Source organism: Oncorhynchus mykiss, chromosome 22 (assembly GCF_057628025.1).
Source record: "Oncorhynchus mykiss isolate SJ-2025 chromosome 22, ASM5762802v1, whole genome shotgun sequence".
Taxonomy (NCBI): Eukaryota; Metazoa; Chordata; class Actinopteri; order Salmoniformes; family Salmonidae; genus Oncorhynchus; species Oncorhynchus mykiss.
The window spans coordinates 43605146-43624946 of record NC_143043.1 but is presented as its reverse complement, the minus strand read 5'-3'; the positions used below and the strand labels follow the sequence as shown (position 1 = coordinate 43624946).

Below are 19801 nucleotides of genomic sequence, written 5' to 3'. Positions count from 1 at the left end.
GTGTGATGGAAGACAAAACCAAAGGAAAATGAAAAGAGGATCAGCGATGGCTAGAAGGTCGGTGACGTCGACCGCCGAACACCGCCCGAACAAGGAGAGGGACCGACTTCGGCAGAAGTCGTGACAATAGATAGTTATGGAATAGATAGTGATAGTTATGAATAGATAGTTGTGGAAAACAGTGTGAAGCTTTTAAATTTATTAGACACCTAGATTTTTTTCTAGGTTCTTTTTTTATAATGTCTTTGGATATCCATTCTTCTAGTATTACCTCTAATCTTAAGGATTTCCTTGCTGTTAGATTGGTGACTTTACATCTTTGCATTGTTTGGAATCCTATCAGTATACACAACAGGTGATTTAACAGCCACCCAAGTCAGCAGCATTCTACGTAATTAGACCTAACATTGTACTCGCTTAGCCTGTTGTTTATTTTGCCTAACGTTCTGATCTCCCTCCCCCAGGTCTGATGATCCCAGTATTCTGTGTGGTGGAGCAGGCAGGGCCGGACGGAGGGATGCAGCGTGAGGAGGTGGAGAGGAGCGAGGGCCACAGGGAGGAGCATGCTGAGTTTGTCCTGGTCAGGAAAGACATCCTCTTCAACCAGCTGGTGGAGACGGCCCTGCAGGCCCTGGGGTACTCCCACAGCTCTGCTGCTCAGGCCCAGGGTGAGTACTGTAGCCTCCACTAAACAACATCCATAACTCCAAACACTTGAACTGAGCACTTCTCCACTAAACACCATCCATAACCCCAAACACTTGAACTGAGCACTTCTCCACTAAACACCATCCATAACCCCAAACACTTGAACTGAGCACTTCTCCACTAAACACCATACATAACCCCAAACACTTGAACTGAGCACTTCTCCACTAAACACCATCCATAACCCCAAACACTTGAACTGAGCACTTCTTCACTAAACACCATCCATAACCCCAAACACTTGAACTGAGCACTTCTCCACTAAACACCAGACACAAAGGCTCTATCAGCCAAAATAAAATATGCCATTTAGCAGACACTTTTATCCAAAGTGACGTACAGTCATGTGTGTAATGCACTTTATGTATGGCTGGTCCCGGGAATCGAACCCACTACCCTGGCGCTACAAGTACCACGCTCTACCAACTGAGCTACAGAGGACAAAACAAAGCTTTCACCTGGTACTGAGTTTGAGATTGTGCTACAACCTGTTAGAAAAGAGTCAGAGGACAGCACAGCACTAATTCACTGGCCGGGATGCTAGCCAGACGAAACACTTCTGTATGATGTTATGAGCTCTCAGGCTGAGTAAAGAATGTTTGAAAAACACAACCAAAGAGAAACTTGTTAAACAAAGAACAAAAGAGTTGGAAAGAAATGAGTCTAGTTCCTCCAAGAGGCCAAAATAATATGTGTGCGACTAAATTTGTCTAAGTATATGCACATGCTTTAATGTGTGGTGTGTGTGTGTGTGTGTGTGTGAGAATGTTTATGAGAGAGGTCTAGGGGAGAAACATAATAGCTGTGTAATTTATTGTTGCACACATGGTTACCATCGCCAAGAGGACAGTGCAGTTTACTTGTGTTCACTAAAGTATGTAGAACATTCTATCTGGGGGAGTTGCTTCACGTTGATATATGGTAACAATAGACACAACCAGGCAGCTGACATACAGATGTAGGAGCTTCATTTGATCACTCTTTTGTTGCTGAGGATTTTCCTGCACAGGTTTCAAAAGGCTTCTAGAGTTTGTAATGTCCACTTTAAAATGTCCAACTTGATTTGCCCAAATGAAAAATGTATCAACCGTTACAAATAAAATCCATGAATTATCATCCACACAATCATTTGCATTTCCTGTTGCTGCGGGTTATTTTCCTGCTGTAGCAAACTGGCTCAAATTAAGATCCTACATCTGTACATGGACTTAGACTGAAATAGTGTGTGAATCTGCTTCTTTTGATGTCTCTGTCAGTGGCTACAATGACACAACCTCTATAACTCTTTCCTTATGTTAAAACAGTCTGGATTCTTAGGGGCTATTAACGGAATTAGACAATAATTGTACTGTTGCCCCTGTGTGTCAGATAAAAAAATGCATGTATGCAGTATTTTTTGCAGTACTATTGGGATGCATCAAGATACGCCACTAAATTGATCACTGTCTACTATAAAGTGGAGATGCTCTGATATCAGATATCATATAATGTCAGTTCTAGTTTGACCTGACAAATCTCACGTCATGTTGTGAGACGTACGTGAGAGAGCTCACGTCATACAGTACACCAACACATCGTAACAGACGTGTGTGTGTGCATGTGTGTAAGACAAATGTGTACATCACAGGTAATCCCTGTTTACTGCCTCAAGGTCAACAACTATTATTACCCTTTGAATAAACTCTTCTCAGTCTCTGTGTGTGTGGGTTAACCCACTGTTCCTAGGCCGTCATTGTAAATAAGAATTTGTTCTTAACTGACTTGCCTAGTTAAATAAAGGTCAAATAAAAATGTTCCTTGCCAGGGAAAATCCTGACCCTAGTTCCCAGCTCTGAATAAGGCCATTAACTAACCAATGACCTTTATTCCCTGTTCAACCTATATTTCTAGTGTATTTATTGTCTGAAGGTAGTGAGGTTAACGGGAGTCTCTGCCCAAAGCCACAGTTGGTCAGTGGGTGGTACTTTTCATTTGATGACTTTCTTTGAATTGTTTAGATAATAACTACTGTGTGCAAATAGACAGCAATTAACTATATCCTCCGTTTGATATGAAAATGTACACTAAATGTTATTTTAAACAAGGTGACGGTAACGGGGATGTATTTTTGTTGTCGTAGGTTTAACAATCAATAATCAGACTGTTACTGCAAATTACAGTCAGTAATGCTGCTCACATATTCTGTGTTTCCCCGTTGTATCTCTTTAAAAGTCTGCTCTCTCAGCGGTGCTGGAGGCGTCACTACAGACCCGGGTTCCATCCCAGGCTGTGTCACAGTCGACCGGGAGACCCATGAGGCGTCGTACTATAGGCCCAGCATTGTCCGGGTTAGGCGAGGGTTTGGCCGGCCGGGATGTCCTTGTCTCATCGTGCTCTAGCGACTCTTTGTAGTGGCCAGGCGCCTGCCAGCTGACTTCAGTCGCCAGTCATTCGGTGTTTCCTCCGACACATTGGTGCGGCTGGCTTCCCGGTTAAGTAAGCAGTGTGTCAATAAGCAGTGCGGCTTGGCAAGGGTTGTGTTTCGGAGGACGAATGGCTCTCGACCTTCGCCTCTCCCAAGTCCATAAGGGAGTTGCAGTGATGAGACAAGACTGTAACTACCAATTGGATATTCTGAAAAAAGGGGTAAACATTTTTTTTTAAAGTATAATATTTACTGCCTGAAAAGTAAAACATTTGCCATGGTATGCAAATGAATGTCATTACTAGCTAGTAGTTGTAGCCTAGATGTGTGTGCCAAGTATCAGTGGAGGCCTCTCTCTCATCAGTCCCTCTAAAACAGCAGGCCACAGTGGTCCCCTGTCAACATCAATACACTCCAATTAACCTCCAGGCTGTTCAAAGCCAGACTAAACCAGACATCACAACAGCAGCAAACAAACTGTGACCGGAGCAGCAGCAGTAACACAACACCCCAGTCACACAGTTTAACCCTCAGTCAGTCTGAGTTATAATACACACACGCACACACACACACACACACATACACACACACACACACACACACACACACACACACACACACACACACACACACACACACACACACACACACACACACACACACACACACACAAAAGACAAACAGTTGTGCACACGCATAGACAGTACACACACACTCACACACTCATAGAGTTGCACGCACTGACCCAAAAATAGACACGAAAAGCAAATAACACACTCACACACACACACACACTGACCCACAACACCCCTCCCCCATTCTCTCCTCCTCCTCAAATGAAAACTTCTTTGTATTTTTTTTTAAATAAGTGTTTATGTTAAAGGAATCATTTCTGGCTTAAATTATAAAAAATATCCTCTGTGGTCACCGACCAAAATTACACAGAGTCCGGGCTATTTTCTCCCTGTTTGAATTGTGTCCTGCATACTTGTGTCCCAGTGGTGTATTTAAAGTGTCTTTAATTAGACCCAGCTAGTAATTAACTGGTGCATATTGTTTATTTCAATTATAAGGGTCTGAAGGCTTTTATACAATGGAAGGGACAGACCTGTACTTTAAAGTGATACTTGGGTATTTTGGCAGTGAGGCCCTTTATCTACTTCCCCACAGTCAGATGAACTAGTGGACACCATCTTTAGGACTGGAAGTCTATGGGTATCTTCTAGCATAGACACCCATTAACTTTCAGTCATAAAAATGGCGTCCACAAGTTCATCTGACTCATTGCCAAAATCCGGAAGTATCCCCTTTAAGGCATAAGGCATTTTATGGTGGCCGGCCGTCCATATTGTAGGCCTTAGATAGGAGAGGAAGAGAGGAGAGTTTGATCGTTGCCCTGCTGCCACGTTACAGGGTCAGAGAGATATACAGGACAAACGTTTATTTTTATTTTAGGGGATGTCCAACTGACTGGGCTGTGAATAGGAGTGAATAGGCTGTGAATAGGCTGTGAATAGGCTGTGAATAAGCTGTGAATAGGCTGTGAATAGGAGTGAATAGGCTGTGAATAGGCTGTGAATAGGCTGTGGATAGGAGTGAATAGGCTGGGAATAGGAGTGAATAGGCTGGGAATAGGCTGTGAATAGGACTGAATAGGCTGTGAATAGGCTGTGAATAGGAGGGAATATGCGGTGAATTGGCTATGAATAGGAGTGAATAGGCTGGGAATAGGAGTGAATAAAGGAAGGGGGGATACCTAGTCAGTTGTACAACTGAATGCATTCAACTGAAACGTGTCTTCCGCATATAACCCAACCCCTCCGAATAGGCTGTGAATAGGAGTGAATAGGCTGGGAATAGGAGTGAATAGGCTGTGAAAAGGAGGGAATAGACTGCAAGTAGGAGTGAATAGGAGGGAATATGCGGTGAATTGGCTATGAATAGGAATGAATAGGCTGTGAATATGAATGAATATGCTGTCAATAGGAGTGAATAGGCTGTGAATAGGAGTGAATAGGCTGTGAATAGGAGTGAATAGGCGGTGGATAGGAGTGAATAGGCTGTGAACAGGAGTGAATAGGCGGTGGATAGGAGTGAACATGAGTGAATATGCTGTGAATAGGAGAGAATAGGAGTGAATAGGGGTGAATAGGCTGGGAATAGGAGGGAATAGAAATGAATAGGCGGTGAATAGGAGTGAATAGGCGGCGAATAGGAGTGAATAGACTATGAATAGGCTGTGAATAGGAGTGAATAGGTGGTGAATAGGAGCGAATAGGCTGTGAACAGGAGTGAATAGGCGGTGGATAGGAGTGAATAGGCTATGAATAGGCTGGGAATAGGAGTGAACAGGAGTGAATATGCTGTGAATAGGAGTGAATATGAGTGAATAGGAGTGAATAGGGGTGAATAGGCTGTGAATAGGAGTGAATAGGAGTGAATAGGAGTGAATAGGAGTGAGTAGGACTACGTAGGCGTGTTGTGAATAGAAGGCCTGTCACTCACATTTGAGGCAGAAGTTACCCCTAACCACAGATCTAGGATCAGATTACCTTTAACCATTACCTCTTAACCTTAACCCTTCTTCAGATAAATAAATACATATCTGACCTTGTATCAGTGGTTAGGGGTAACTTCTACCTTCTCTGTCACACACTCTAGCCCAGTAATGGCAGAATGTATTTTTCCCCCTCACTGTTGTGTCCACTTATCCAGACAGACAGATGAATAGGAGTTCTGCGTTTGGCTATGATGATGTACAGTAGAGAGGTTGTACAGTAGAGAGGTTGTACAGTAGAGAGGTTGTACAGTAGAGAGGCTGTGTGACTCATGCATGTGGGGTTTCCCATGGTGTGTGCCAAGGGCATCGGGGGCCTGAGGGGCTGCGCAACCTGGAACCAGTTTGGAATGAGGAGCTCTGTGTGTGCAGCTAGCCTGCAGCATCGCTTAAGCCTTGTTCCACTGGATTGTGTGTGTGTGTGTGTGTGTGTGTGTGTGTGTGTGTGATAAAATGAGAGGAAAAGCCGACATGTTCGTGTGGATGGACACACATTGGCACAAGCCACCAGTTGGCCACATGAAGGGACGTCTTTGGGAGTCAGAATGTTTATGTGGAAATTGGAACAATGATTTCTACTTTTACATATGGACATGAAGCAGGAGCCACATAACAAGGGAACAAAACGGATTCATTAATAATGAATACACCACTGCTATGCATGTGTATGAATACTTATGTGTGTTTTGTGTGCGCCCGTGTGCATGGGAGTATGTGTGTCTGTAGCTGCGAGTGCACGTCCATGCTCCTACATATTCACTGTGTTAGTTGATCTAGACTCATCTGACTGTTCCTAGGCCCCCTAGCCTATACCCTCCACTGTCCCCAGGCACCCTAGCCTATACCCTCCACTGTCCCCAGGCACCCTAGCCTATACCCTCCACTGTCCCCAGGCCCCCTAGCCTATACCCTCCACTGTCCCCAGGCCCCTAGCCTATACCCTCCACTGTCCCCAGGCCCCTAGCCTATACCCTCCACTGTCCCTAGGCCCCTAGCCTATACCCTCCACTGTCCCCAGGCACCCTAGCCTATACCCTCCACTGTCCCCAGGCCCCCTAGCCTATACCCTCCACTGTCCCCAGGCCCCCTAGCCTATACTCTCCACTGTCCCCAGGCCCCTAGCCTATACTCTCCACTGTTCCTAGGCCCCCTAGCCTATACCCTCCACTGTTCCTAGGCCCCTAGCCTATACCCTCCACTGTCCCCAGGCCCCCTAGCCTATACCCTCCACTGTTCCTAGAACCCCTAGCCTATACTCTCCACTGTCCCCAGGCCCCCTAGCCTATACCCTCCACTGTCCCCAGGCCCCCTAGCCTATACCCTCCACTGTCCCCAGGCCCCCTAGCCTATACCCTCCACTGTCCCTAGGCACCCTAGCCTATACCCTCCACTGTCCCCAGGCCCCCTAGCCTATACCCTCCACTGTTCCTAGGCCCCCTAGCCTATACCCTCCACTGTCCCCAGGCACCCTAGCCTATACCCTCCACTGTCCCCAGGCACCCTAGCCTATACCCTCCACTGTCCCCAGGCCCCCTAGCCTATACCCTCCACTGTTCCTAGGCCCCTAGCCTATACCCTCCACTGTCCCCAGGCCCCCTAGCCTATACCCTCCACTGTCCCCAGGCCCCCTAGCCTATACCCTCCACTGTTCCTAGGCCCCTAGCCTATACCCTCCACTGTTCCTAGGCCCCCTAGCCTATACCCTCCACTGTCCCTAGGCCCCCTAGCCTATACCCTCCACTGTCCCTAGGCCCCCTAGCCTATACCCTCCACTGTTCCTAGGCCCCCTAGCCTATACCCTCCACTGTCCCTAGGCCCCCTAGCCTATACCCTCCACTGTCCCCAGGCCCCCTAGCCTATACCCTCCACTGTCCCTAGGCCCCTAGCCTATACCCTCCACTGTCCCCAGGCACCCTAGCCTATACCCTCCACTGTTCCTAGGCCCCTAGCCTATACCCTCCACTGTCCCCAGGCACCCTAGCCTATACCCTCCACTGTCCCTAGGCCCCTAGCCTATACCCTCCACTGTCCCTAGGCCCCTAGCCTATACCCTCCACTGTCCCCAGGCACCCTAGCCTATACCCTCCACTGTCCCCAGGCCCCCTAGCCTATACTCTCCACTGTCCCCAGGCACCCTAGCCTATACCCTCCACTGTCCCTAGGCCCCTAGCCTATACCCTCCACTGTCCCCAGGCACCCTAGCCTATACCCTCCACTGTCCCCAGGCCCCCTAGCCTATACTCTCCACTGTCCCCAGGCACCCTAGCCTATACCCTCCACTGTCCCCAGGCCCCCTAGCCTATACCCTCCACTGTCCCCAGGCCCCCTAGCCTATACCCTCCACTGTCCCCAGGCCCCCTAGCCTATACCCTCCACTGTCCCCAGGCACCCTAGCCTATACCCTCCATTGTCCCCAGGCCCCCTAGCCTATACTCTCCACTGTCCCCAGGCACCCTAGCCTATACCCTCCACTGTCCCCAGGCCCCCTAGCCTATACTCTCCACTGTCCCCAGGCACCCTAGCCTATACCCTCCACTGTTCCTAGGCCCCCTAGCCTATACTCTCCACTGTCCACAGGCCCCCTAGCCTATACCCTCCACTGTTCCTAGGCCCCCTAGCCTATACTCTCCACTGTCCACAGGCCCCCTAGCCTATACCCTCCACTGTCCCCAGGCACCCTAGCCTATACCCTCCACTGTCCCTAGGCCCCCTAGCCTATACCCTCCACTGTCCCCAGGCACCCTAGCCTATACCCTCCACTGTCCCTAGGCCCCCTAGCCTATACCCTCCACTGTCCCCAGGCACCCTAGCCTATACCCTCCACTGTCCCTAGGCCCCCTAGCCTATACCCTCCACTGTTTCTAGGCCCCTTAACCAGTCAGCCTATACCCTCCACTGTCCCCAGGCACCTTAGCCTATACCCTCCACTGTCCATAGGCCCCCTAGCCTATACCCTCCACTGTCCCCAGGCACCCTAGCCTATACCCTCCACTGTCCCTAGGCCCCCTAGCCTATACCCTCCCGTGTTCCTAGGCCCCTTAACCTGCCAGCCTATACCCTCCTCTGTCCACAGGTCTCCTAGCCAACCAACCTAAACCCTCCAATGACCCTAGGTCCCCTAGCCAGCCAGCCTATACCCTCCTCTGTCCCTAGGTCCCCTAGCCAGCAAGCCTATACCCTCTACTGTCCCTAGCCAGCCAGCCTATACCCTTCACTGCCCCTAGGTCCCCTAGCCAGCCAGCCTATACCCTCCAATGACCCTAGGCCCCTTAACCTGCCAGCCTATACCCTCCACTGCCCCTAGGTCTCCTACCCAACCAACCTATACCCTCCTCTGTCCCTAGGTCCCCTAGCCAGCCAGCCTATACCCTCCACTGCCCCTAGGTCCCCTAGCCAGCCAGCCTATACCCTCCACTGCCCCTAGGTCCCCTAGCCAGCCAGCCTATACCCTCCACTGCCCCTAGGCCCCCTAGCCAGCCAGCCTATACCCCCCAATGACCCTAGGCCCCTTAACCTGCCAGCCTATACCCTCCACTGCCCCTAGGTCTCCTACCCAACCAACCTATACCCTCCTCTGTCCCTAGGTCCCCTAGCCAGCCAGCCTATACCCTCCACTGCCCCTAGGTCCCCTATCCAGCCAGCTTATACCCTCCACTGCCCCTAGGTCCCCTAGCCAGCCAATACCCTACACTGTTCCTAGGCCCCCTAGCCTATACCCTCCACTGTCCACAGGCCCCCTAGCCTATACCCTCCACTGTCCACAGGCCCCCCAGCCTATACCCTCCACTGCCCCTAGGTCCCCTAGCCAACCAACCTATACCCTCCACTGCCCCTAGGTCTCCTACCCAACCAACCTATACCCTCCTCTGTCCCTAGGTCCCCTAGCCAGCCAGCCTATACCCTCCACTGCCCCTAGGTCCCCTAGCCAGCCAGCCTATACCCTCCACTGCCCCTAGGTCCCTTAGCCAGCCAGCCTATACCCTCCACTGCCCCTAGGCCCCCTAGCCAGCCAGCATATCTCCTTCACTGTCCCCAGGCACCCTAGCCAGCCAGCCCTCCTCTCCACTGTCCCTAGGCCCCCTAGCCAGCCAGCATATCTCTTCCACTGTCCCTAGGCCCCCTAGCCTATACCCTCCACTGTCCCTAGGCCCCCTAGCCTATACTCTCCACTGTCCCTAGGCCCCCTAGTCTATACCCTCCACTGTCCCCAGGCCCTCTAGCCAGCCAGCAAATACCCTCCTCTGTCCATAGGCCCCCTAACCAGCCAGCCTTTACCCTCCACTGCACAATGAGACACACAATGAGGAAAACAGACAGTTCTTCCAAATTAAAGCTAACTGAGCTATATAAACAGAAAGCACACAGAGAGAGGAGAGAGAAAGGAAACCGAGAAGGAGAGAGGGAGGAGGAGGGTGAAGGGATTAAGGAGGAGAGAGGGCAGTTATACACAAACTGTCTTCATAGCTTTTCCTCTTTAATTTAGTATCTGGGGAATCTACTGTGTCTGTCCACAGATACATTGTTAGTAGAGGAGGAAACGCTAGAAAACGAAACGCAGCCTCTTGCTGGGACGGAAAGATTGGGTCATTTAACCCAACTCAGTCTAACACATATTTTTGAAAGAATAGGAAGTAAATGTGTTTTGCATGACACTGGAGCTGTTTGACTATTACATTTAGCTCTGTGTGCACGCGTATGTACAAACGTGGCTCTGTGTTTGTGTCGGTGTGTGTGTGAGACAGCATCCCTGTTAGATCTATGTAGAGCTTCTACAGCCAGTAAGAGGAAGACAGAGGGAGAGAGAGAGAAGAGGGGGATGGGAGAAGGGAGAGAGAGAGAGAGAGAGACGGGATCTGTCCAGGCCCTGTCTGGATCTCATTTAGAGGATAGTAATGCAATTAGCATTGTTTACTTTTCACAGCTCCAGCCAGCCAGAGTCTCAGGAAGGCCGTGTGTGTGTGTGTGTGTGTGTGTGTGTGTGTGTGTGTTCTTGCTATTTGTACCTAACATCTTACACAGATATTCTCCATCTCCTTCAACACTCATTATCTCTGTTTGTAGATTGAGGTTGTCGATGGACACAGCCTTTGATCCAAAATGAAGGAACAGCCAGAAACTCCAGAGAAGGACAGTGTATAATGTGGTGTTAAAGTGTTGAAGGACAAACCATCAGACATAATGTATCTCAGTGGAGGCTGCTGAGGGGAGAACGGCTCATAATAATGTCTGGAATGGAGTCCATGGGGTTGTATGTGTTTGATACCGTTCCATATACTCCATTCCAGACATTATTATGAGCCGTCAGCAGCCTCCACTGATGTATCTCTTTATTCTCTGCTCTAACTCTTACACAGAACCCAAACCAGCTGCGCCATCGTGCATACATGTATTTTGTCCCCCTACACTAAACGCGATCACGACACGCAGGTTAAAATATCAAAACAAACTCTGAACCAATTATATTAATTTGGGGACAGGTTGAAAAGCATTTGCTTGCTGTTGCTAGCTAATTTGTCCTTTTTAGCTAGCTTGTTGTTGCTAGCTAATTTGTCCTTTTTAGCTAGCTTGTTGTTGCTAGCTAATTTGTCCTTTTTAGCTAGCTTGTTGTTGCTAGCTAATTTGTCCTTTTTAGCTAGCTTGTTGTTGCTAGATAATTTGTCCTTTTTAGCTAGTTTGTTGTTGCTAGCTAATTTGTCCTCTTTAGCTAGCTTGTTGTTGCTAGATAATTTGTCCTTTTTAGCTAGCTTGTTGTTGCTAGCTAATTTGTAATTTTTAGCTAGCTTGTTGTTGCTAGCTAATTTGTCATTTTTAGCTAGCTTGTTGTTACTAGATAGTTTGTCCTGGGATATAAACATTGAGTGGTTATTTTACCTGACATGCACAAGGTCCTCTACTCCACCAATTAATCCACACATAAAACGGTCAACCGAATTGTTTCTAGTCATCTCTGCTCCTTCCAGGGTTTTTTTTCTCTTGACTTTATATTGCGATTGGCAACTTTCATAAATGAGGTGCATTACTGCCACTGACCTCGTTCGTCTTTCAGTCACCCACATGGGTATAACCAATGAGGAGATGGCACGTGGGTACCTGCTTCTATTAACCAATGAGGAGATGGGAGAGGCAGGACTTGCAGCGCGATCTGCGTCAGAAATAGAACTGACTTCTATTTTATCCCTTGGCAACGCAGACGCTCGTTGGTGCGCGCGAGCAGTGTGGGTGCAATAATTGAATAACATACATTTCAAAATGTATTTTGCAACACTCACGCACGTGACGCGAGCGGTGTAGTCAGCCTGTTACTGTCGGGGGAATAATGATCTGACGAAGATCCAACTCGGGAACATTGTCTTTGTTTGTGTGTGTGATTAAATCACCATTGGAACATAATAGAGTTAAGAGCATACCTTTCTTCTTTGATATGTTCTTCTGTCCTGCAGTTGGATGTGCATATTTAGTCTTTTTTCTCTGGTGAATGATGACAGCCACGAGCAACATTAGACAGTCTTCGTCTCTCAGGCAATATAGTGGTCAATTATACTGCAGGTCATTTTTTGTGTTTTAAGGCTGGGCTGTAACTAAAGCCTGCAATATAGTGGTCAATTATACTACAGGTCATTTTTTGTGTTTTAAGGCTGGGCTGTAACTAAAGCCTGCAATATAGTGGTCAATTATACTACAGGTCATTTTTTTGTGTTTTAAGACTGGGCTGTAACCAAAGCCTGCAATATAGTGGTCAATTATACTACAGGTCATTTTTTGTGTTTTAAGGCTTGGCTGTAACTAAAGCCTGCAATATAGTGGTCAATTATACTACAGGTCATTTTTTGTGTTTTAAGGCTGGGCTGTAACTAAAGCCTGCAATATAGTGGTAAATTGTACGGAAGGTATTTAAAAAAAATGCTGGGCAGTAACAAAAGCCTGCACCTCTGGATTAGTGGGGGCAGGGGTTAGGGGATCTCTCCCAACGCTGACAAATCTATTCTATAGAAAAGTTCACTTTTATCACCCTGTTAGCCCAGCCCATCCCACCCATCCCTCACACAACGAGCGCCTCTTTTACGCCCTTCAATTTGGGTAGATCAAACAATCATTGACCTGTTTTATTGCAGGTATTAGTGAGTGGGTTGACGAGTTACCCCCTCACACACTGTCTTGTCTGTCTGCTGCGTTGACGTCTTCTGCTCTTCTCCCCTGCTATAAAAGACTAGTGGCAGACCAGGTGTGTGTGTGTGTGTGTGTGTGTGTGTGTGTGTGTGTGTGTGAGGGGGGGGGGGGATTGGGCTAGCTGGTTGGTTGTCTCTTCCATAGCTGATAAGATTCTATTAGATAAGGTTTTATCTGTTGTTCCCTCTGTCTGCTTTACAGCCTTGCTGAATGAACTGCTACACTGGGAGAGAAAGACCTTCACACACATACACCTTGACAGATATCCATGGGCACGTAAACACAAACACAGACAGCAAACACACACGTTCACAGACTCAGACGGGCAGACAGATAGGGAGTCATGTGCCAACTGGCACATTGTTAGCACAGATCGCTCAAGATTGACTTGAAATTGGATTTCTGTACATGTCCTGAGAACATTGGGAAATGCCTTTAAAACTGTCCACTAGGGGCAACAGTGAGCATTATTACCATCAATAATCGCATAACTCCGGATCAAAGGTTGAGTGTTCAATCCCAAGGTTGACATTTTTTTACCCTATCACAAACCTTAACCCTTAACTTAACCATTCAGGACTGAACCATATCACAAACCTTAACCCTTAACTTAACCATCAGGACTGAACCCTATCACAAACCTTAACCCTTAACTTAACCATTCAGGACTGAACCCTATCACAAACCTTAACCCTTAACTTAACCATTCAGGACTGAACCCTATCACAAACATTAACCCTTAACTTAACCATCGGGACTGAACCATATCACAAACATTAACCCTTAACTTAACCATCAGGACTGAACCATATCACAAGCATTAACCCTTAACTTAACCATCAGGACTGAATGCTTAAATCAATCAATCAATTAATCAAAAACGCACAAATCTAAATTTGACGTTCGGAGAAAAGTGGATAAATGTCAGAATCTACCTCTCTATATTACCTGTGTGTGAAGTTTACCTCTATATTACCTGTGTGTAAAGTTGACCTCTATATTACCTGTGTGTAAAGTTGACCTCTATATTACCTGTGTGTAAAGTTGACCTCTATATTACCTGTGTGTAAAGTTGACCTCTATATTACCTCTCTCGCTCTCTCTCTCTCTCTCTCTCTCTCTCTCGCTCTCTCAGGCATCATCAAGGTGGGCCATTGGAACCCTCTGCCCATCCACTTCCTAACAGACGCTCCTGAAGCCACAGTGGCTGACATGCTGTTGGACGTCTATCACATGGTCACTCTCCACATACAGCTACAGAGGTGTGTGTGTGTGTCCCAGCGTGTGTGTTACTGTAGGGGCCACCTTTGCCACCTTTCCAACAAGCCAGTTCGTCAAATGTCTGCCCTGCTAGACTTGCCCCGGTCAATTTTAAGTGCTGTTATTGTGAAGTGGAGATGTCTATGAGCACCAAGCTCACAGGACGGGACCACTGAGTGCTGAAGCTTGTAGCTTGTAAAATCACTCACAACCGAGTTCCAAACTGCCTCTGGAAGCAACATCAGCACAAGAACTGTTTGTCGGGAGCTTCATGAAATGTGATTTTCAGATACAGCTTTAGCTACACAGCTTATAAGCGCGCAGTGACAATTTATTGAAAGGATTTTTCAATGTTTAGAAATAGATGGATTTTGGAGATAGACTACACTACACATTCCAACTGTTGGAATGAAGTTGGAATTAGTTGGAGTTACTGAATCAGAATGGAGTTCCTTTGGGGGACTGATCTCATCTTGGCATATTCTACACTTTCACAATAGATTCTCATAGTTCAACAGTTTACCATAGTGGAACATTAAGTTTAAAATCAAAATTGTGAGTGATCCAAGGAGACAGCTAGCCCAGATCCCAGCATCAGAGATTTATCTATTATCTGCCTTTCTCTCTCAAAGGGATTTCATGCCAGTAACTTGCAGATGGATTTCATACCAGTAACTTGCAGATGGATTTCATACTAGTAACTTGCAGATGGATTTCATTGCAGTAACTTGCAGATGGATTTCATACCAGTAACTTGCAGATGGATTTCATACCAGTAACTTGCAGATGAATTTCATACCAGTAACTTGCAGAGGGCTTTCATTGCAGGAACTTGCAAAGGGCTTTCATTGCAGTAACTTGCAGTTTCCCAAAGAGTGAGTGAAGATGTTCCTGATAAATGGAGATAGATAGACTACAGATGAGTGGATTGTGGTCGGTATTGTGTTGTTGCATACCATCCAGCTTTGTTTACATCTGTCTCCATGGTGATGGTTTCACCTGACAACCGGTATTGCCCTCAGTGACTGATAGGAGTTGAGGCAAATACATTTGTGGTTTGTGGAATAATACAGTTTACATCTGTCTCCATGGTGATGGTTTCACCTGACAACCGGTATTGCCCTCAGTGACTGATAGGAGTTGAGGCAAATACATTTGTGGTTTGTGGAATAATACAGTCTCTGGATGTGATTCACGACATGACCAAAAGTATGTGGACACCTGCTCGTCGAACATCTCATTCCAAAATAATGGCCATTAATATGGAGTTGGTGCCCAATTTGCTGCTATAACAGCCTCCACTCTTCTGGGAAGGCTTTCCACTACTGTTGGAACATTGCTGCGGGGACTTGCTTCCATTCAGCCACAAGACCATTAGTAAGGTCAGGAACTGATGTTGGGTGATTAGTCCTGGCTCGCAGTCGGCGTTCCAATTCATCCCAAAGGTGTTTGATGGAGTTGAGGTCAGGGCTCTGTGCAGGCCAGTCAAGTTCTTCCACACCGATCTTGACAAACCATTTCTGTATGGACCTCGCTTTGTGGGGTATTGTCATGCTGAAACAGGAAAGGACCTTCCCCAAACTGTTGCCACAAAGGTTGGAAGCACAGAATCGTCTAGAATGTCAGACTAAAATCAAATCAAATGTTATTGGTCACATTCCCGTGTTTAGCAGATGTTATTGCGGGTGTAGCAAAATGCTTGTGCTTCTAGCTCCGACAGTGCAGTAATATCTAACAAGTAATATCTAACAAATTACACAACATATACCCAATACACACAAACCTAAGTAGGAATGAATTAAGACTATATACATATGGACGAGTGATGTCAGAGCAGAACGGACTAAGATACAGTAGAATAGTATAGAATACAGTATATACATATGAGATGAGAAATACCAGATATGTCAACATTACTAAGTGACTATGATAATGTAGAATAGTATAGAATACAGTATATACATATGAGATGAGTAATGCCAGATATGTAAACATTATTGTTGTAGCGTTGTAGCATTAAGATTTCCCTTCACTGGAACTAAGGGGCCCGAACCATGAAAAAGCCCCAGACCATTATTCCTCCTCCACCAAATGAAACGTGATTCATTACTCCAAAGAACGCGTTTCCAATGGCGCCGAGCTTTACACCACTCCAGCCAACGGTTGGCATGGTGATCTTACACTTGTGTGCGGCTGCTCGGCCATTAAAACCCGCTCCATGAATCATGAAGCTTGTGTGGCCTACCACTTCGCGGCTGAGCCATTGTTGCTCCTAGACATTTCCACTTCACAATAACAGTACATGCAGTTGACGGGGGCAGACATTTGACAAACTGACTTGTTGGAAAGGTGGCATCCTATGACGGTGTCATGTTGAAATTCAATGAGCTCTTCAGTACGGGCCATTCTACTGCCAATGTTTGTCTATGGAGATTGCATGGCTGTTTGAGCAATTTTATACACCAATCAATAACAGTGTGGCTGAAATAGCGTAATCCACTCATTTCAAGGGGTGTCCACATACTTTTGTATATATAGTGTATGAATGTGCATTCCAATTCCCTAGTTATTGACAATAATTATGACTTAAAAAATTCAGTATGATGTAGTTAGGAATTTACCCAAAGCTGGTGCAACCTAGCCTGGTTAAACCAGACTGAATGGAGTGTTCAGTCTAGTTTACCCAGGCTAGGTGCAACCAGCGCCAGGACAGGAAGTATGTGACTGACTTCATTTAACATTCTGTAGCTTTGCCAAGCTGGAGGATCTTCCGTCAGAGCAGTGGAACCACGCCACGGTGAGGAACGCTCTTAAGGAGCTTCTCAAGGAGATGAACCAAAGCACACTGGCTAAGGAGTGCCCACTGTCACAGGTAATACTTCAGCCCTATCAAACCTCCACAACAGTCCATTACTACACTGATCTGCTAAATTCTCTCACAATTGGTGGGTGGGGGGCTTAACAACCTCTGTGGCTAAGCAGGTTCAGCATCAACTTTTTTTGCACAGACTACATACTGCCCAAAACAAAGCATTAGTCCTAGGTTAAATAATGCATGTGTGAAACAAGGGAAAATTAGCCCGAGGCCAGTGGGACAGTCTCATTCCTGGGGTGGAAGATAGCCCTGTTTTTAATGCAATACAGGGTAACAGGGCCCTTATGTCTGGCTAAGCCTATTCCTCATCAGTGTGTTGTGCTGTCTGGATGAGAGGGTGTTGATCTCTGCCATGTGTGGCTGCTGAGGGGTTTTAATTCCATGGGGGGCTTCCTCTGGTGATATACAGTGGGGCAAAAAAGTATTTAGTCAGCCACCAATTGTGCAAGTTCTCCCACTTAAAAAGATGAGAGAGGCCTGTAATTTTCATCATAGGTACACTTCAACTATGACAGACAAAATGAGAAGAGAAAATACAGAAAATCCCATTGTAGGATTTTTAATGAATTTATTTGCAAATTATGGTGGAAAATAAGCATTTGGTCAATAACAAAAGTTTATCTCAATACTTTGTTATATACCCTTTGTTGGCAATGACAGAGGTCAAACATTTTCTGTAAGTCTTCACAAGGTTTTCACACACTGTTGCTGGTATTTTGGCCCATTCCTCCATGCCGATCTCCTCTAGAGCAGTGATGTTTTGGGGCTGTTGCTGGGCAACACGGATTTTCAACTCCCTCCAAAGATTTCTATGGGGTTGAGATCTGGAGACTGGCTAGGCCACTCCAGGACCTTGAAATGCTTCTTACGAAGCCACTCCTTCGTTGCCCGGGCGGTGTGTTTGGGATCATTGTCATGCTGAAAGACCCAGCCACGTTTCATCTTCAATGCCCTTGCTGATGGAAGGAGGTTTTCACTCAAAATCTCACGATACATGGCCCTATTCATTCTTTCCTTTACAAGGATCAGTCGTCCTGGTCCCTTTGCAGAAAAACAGCCCCAAAGCATGATATTTCCACCCCCATGCTTCACAGTAGGTATGGTGTTCTTTGGATGCAACTCAGCATTCTTTGTCCTCCAAACACGACGAGTTGAGTTTTTACCAAAAAGTTCTATTTTTGTTTCACCTGACCATATGACATTCTCCCAATCTTCTTCTGGATCATCGAAATGCTCTCTAGCAAACTTCAGACGGGCCTGGACATGTACTGGCTTAAGCAGGGGGACATGTCTGGCACTGCAGGATTTGAGTCCCTGGCGGCGTAGTGTGTTACTGATGGTAGGCTTTGTTACTTTGGTCCCAGCTCTCTGCAGGTCATTCACTAGGTCCCCCCGTGTGGTTCTGGGATTTTTGCTCACCGTTCTTGTGATCATTTTGACCCCACAGGGTGAGATCTTGCGTGGAGCCCCAGATCGAGGGAGATTATCAGTGGTCTTGTATGTCTTCCATTTCCTAATAATTGCTCCCACAGTTGATTTCTTCAAACCAAGCTGCTTACCTATTGCAGATTCAGTCTTCCCAGCCTGGTGAAGGTCTACAATTTTGTTTCTGGTGTCCTTTGACAGCTCTTTGGTCTTGGCCATAGTGGAGTTTGGAGTGTGGCTGTTTGAGGTTGTGGACAGGTGTCTTTTATACTGATAACAAGTTCAAACAGGTGCCATTAATACAGGTAACGAGTGGAGGACAGAGGAGCTTCTTAAAGAAGAAGTTACAGGTCTGTGAGAGCCAGAAATCTTGCTTGTTTGTAGGTGACCAAATACTTATTTTCCACCATAATTTACAAATAAATTCATAAAAAATCCTATAATGTAATTTTCTGGATTTTTTTTCTCAATTTGTCTGCCATAGTTGAAGTGTATGATGAAAATTACAGGCCTCTCTCATCTTTTTAAGTGGGAGAACTTGCACAATTGGTGGCTGACTAAATACTTTTTTGCCCCACTGTATGTCCGTCTTCTTCAATGATCGTGTGTGTGTGAGCGACCATGCAAATTTGTCTCCAGTCAATCCCCTCTCCCTCTACCTCTCTCTCGCTCTCTCGCTCTCTCTCCCTCTCCCTCTCCCTCTCCCTCTCCCTCTCCCTCTCTCTCTCTCTCTCTCTCTCTCTCTCTCTCTCTCTCTCCAGAGTATGATTTCCTCAATAGTAAACAGCTCCTACTATGCCAATGTCTCCACTGCCAAATGCCAGGAGTTTGGACGCTGGTACAAGAAGTATAAGAAAATCAAAGGTGATTTTTGTGACCCCTTGGGATCTCCAGCTGGCATGGACCATTTTCTCTTGTACACCATTTATATCAACCCCCTTCTCACAGCCACTTTACAAACTGTCTCCTATCCTTCTCTAACCTAAAACAGACAATGATTATCATGTACTTTATTTGGGCAAGCCATTTGAGTGACAGCCTCTTAGCGGCCAATGGCCATTCCCAGTTCTGTCCTGGGCTGACCCCTCGCTGGTGTCTGAAAGTCTGCCGCACAGACTCTTCAGTGTTGCCTGTTAACTGACATCCCCATTCACACAGACTCATCAGTGTAACCACAACCACAGGGGGTCCTACAGTACAACACAGACCACTGTCCCCCCCCACGTCTGTCTGTCTGTCTGTCTGTCTGTCTGTCTGTCTGTCTGTCAGTCTGTCCATTACACAGCCTGCATGGGACAATTTCTCCTCTCCTCTCCAGCCTCCTTGTCCTCCATTACACACACATACTCCCACCCCCCCCCATAGCTCTATTATTACCCTGCCTGAACCCCAGAGAGACCAGAGG

At 46.7% G+C, this 19801-nt stretch overlaps 1 protein-coding gene across 6 annotated transcripts in view; it reads left to right on the top strand.

Moving 5' to 3' along the window:
* LOC110502144 (DNA-binding protein SATB2) overlaps nt 1-19801 on the top strand; it is a 74567-nt gene that overhangs the window by 37374 nt on the left and 17392 nt on the right. For all 6 annotated transcript variants that reach the window (XM_090216156.1, XM_090216155.1, XM_036959272.2 and 3 more), the window contains exons 3-6: nt 465-668; nt 13972-14098; nt 16845-16968; nt 19158-19260. In XM_090216156.1, the coding sequence (XP_090072282.1) occupies nt 465-668; nt 13972-14098; nt 16845-16968; nt 19158-19260 (558 nt within the window). The remainder of the gene's footprint in view (nt 1-464; nt 669-13971; nt 14099-16844; nt 16969-19157; nt 19261-19801) is intronic.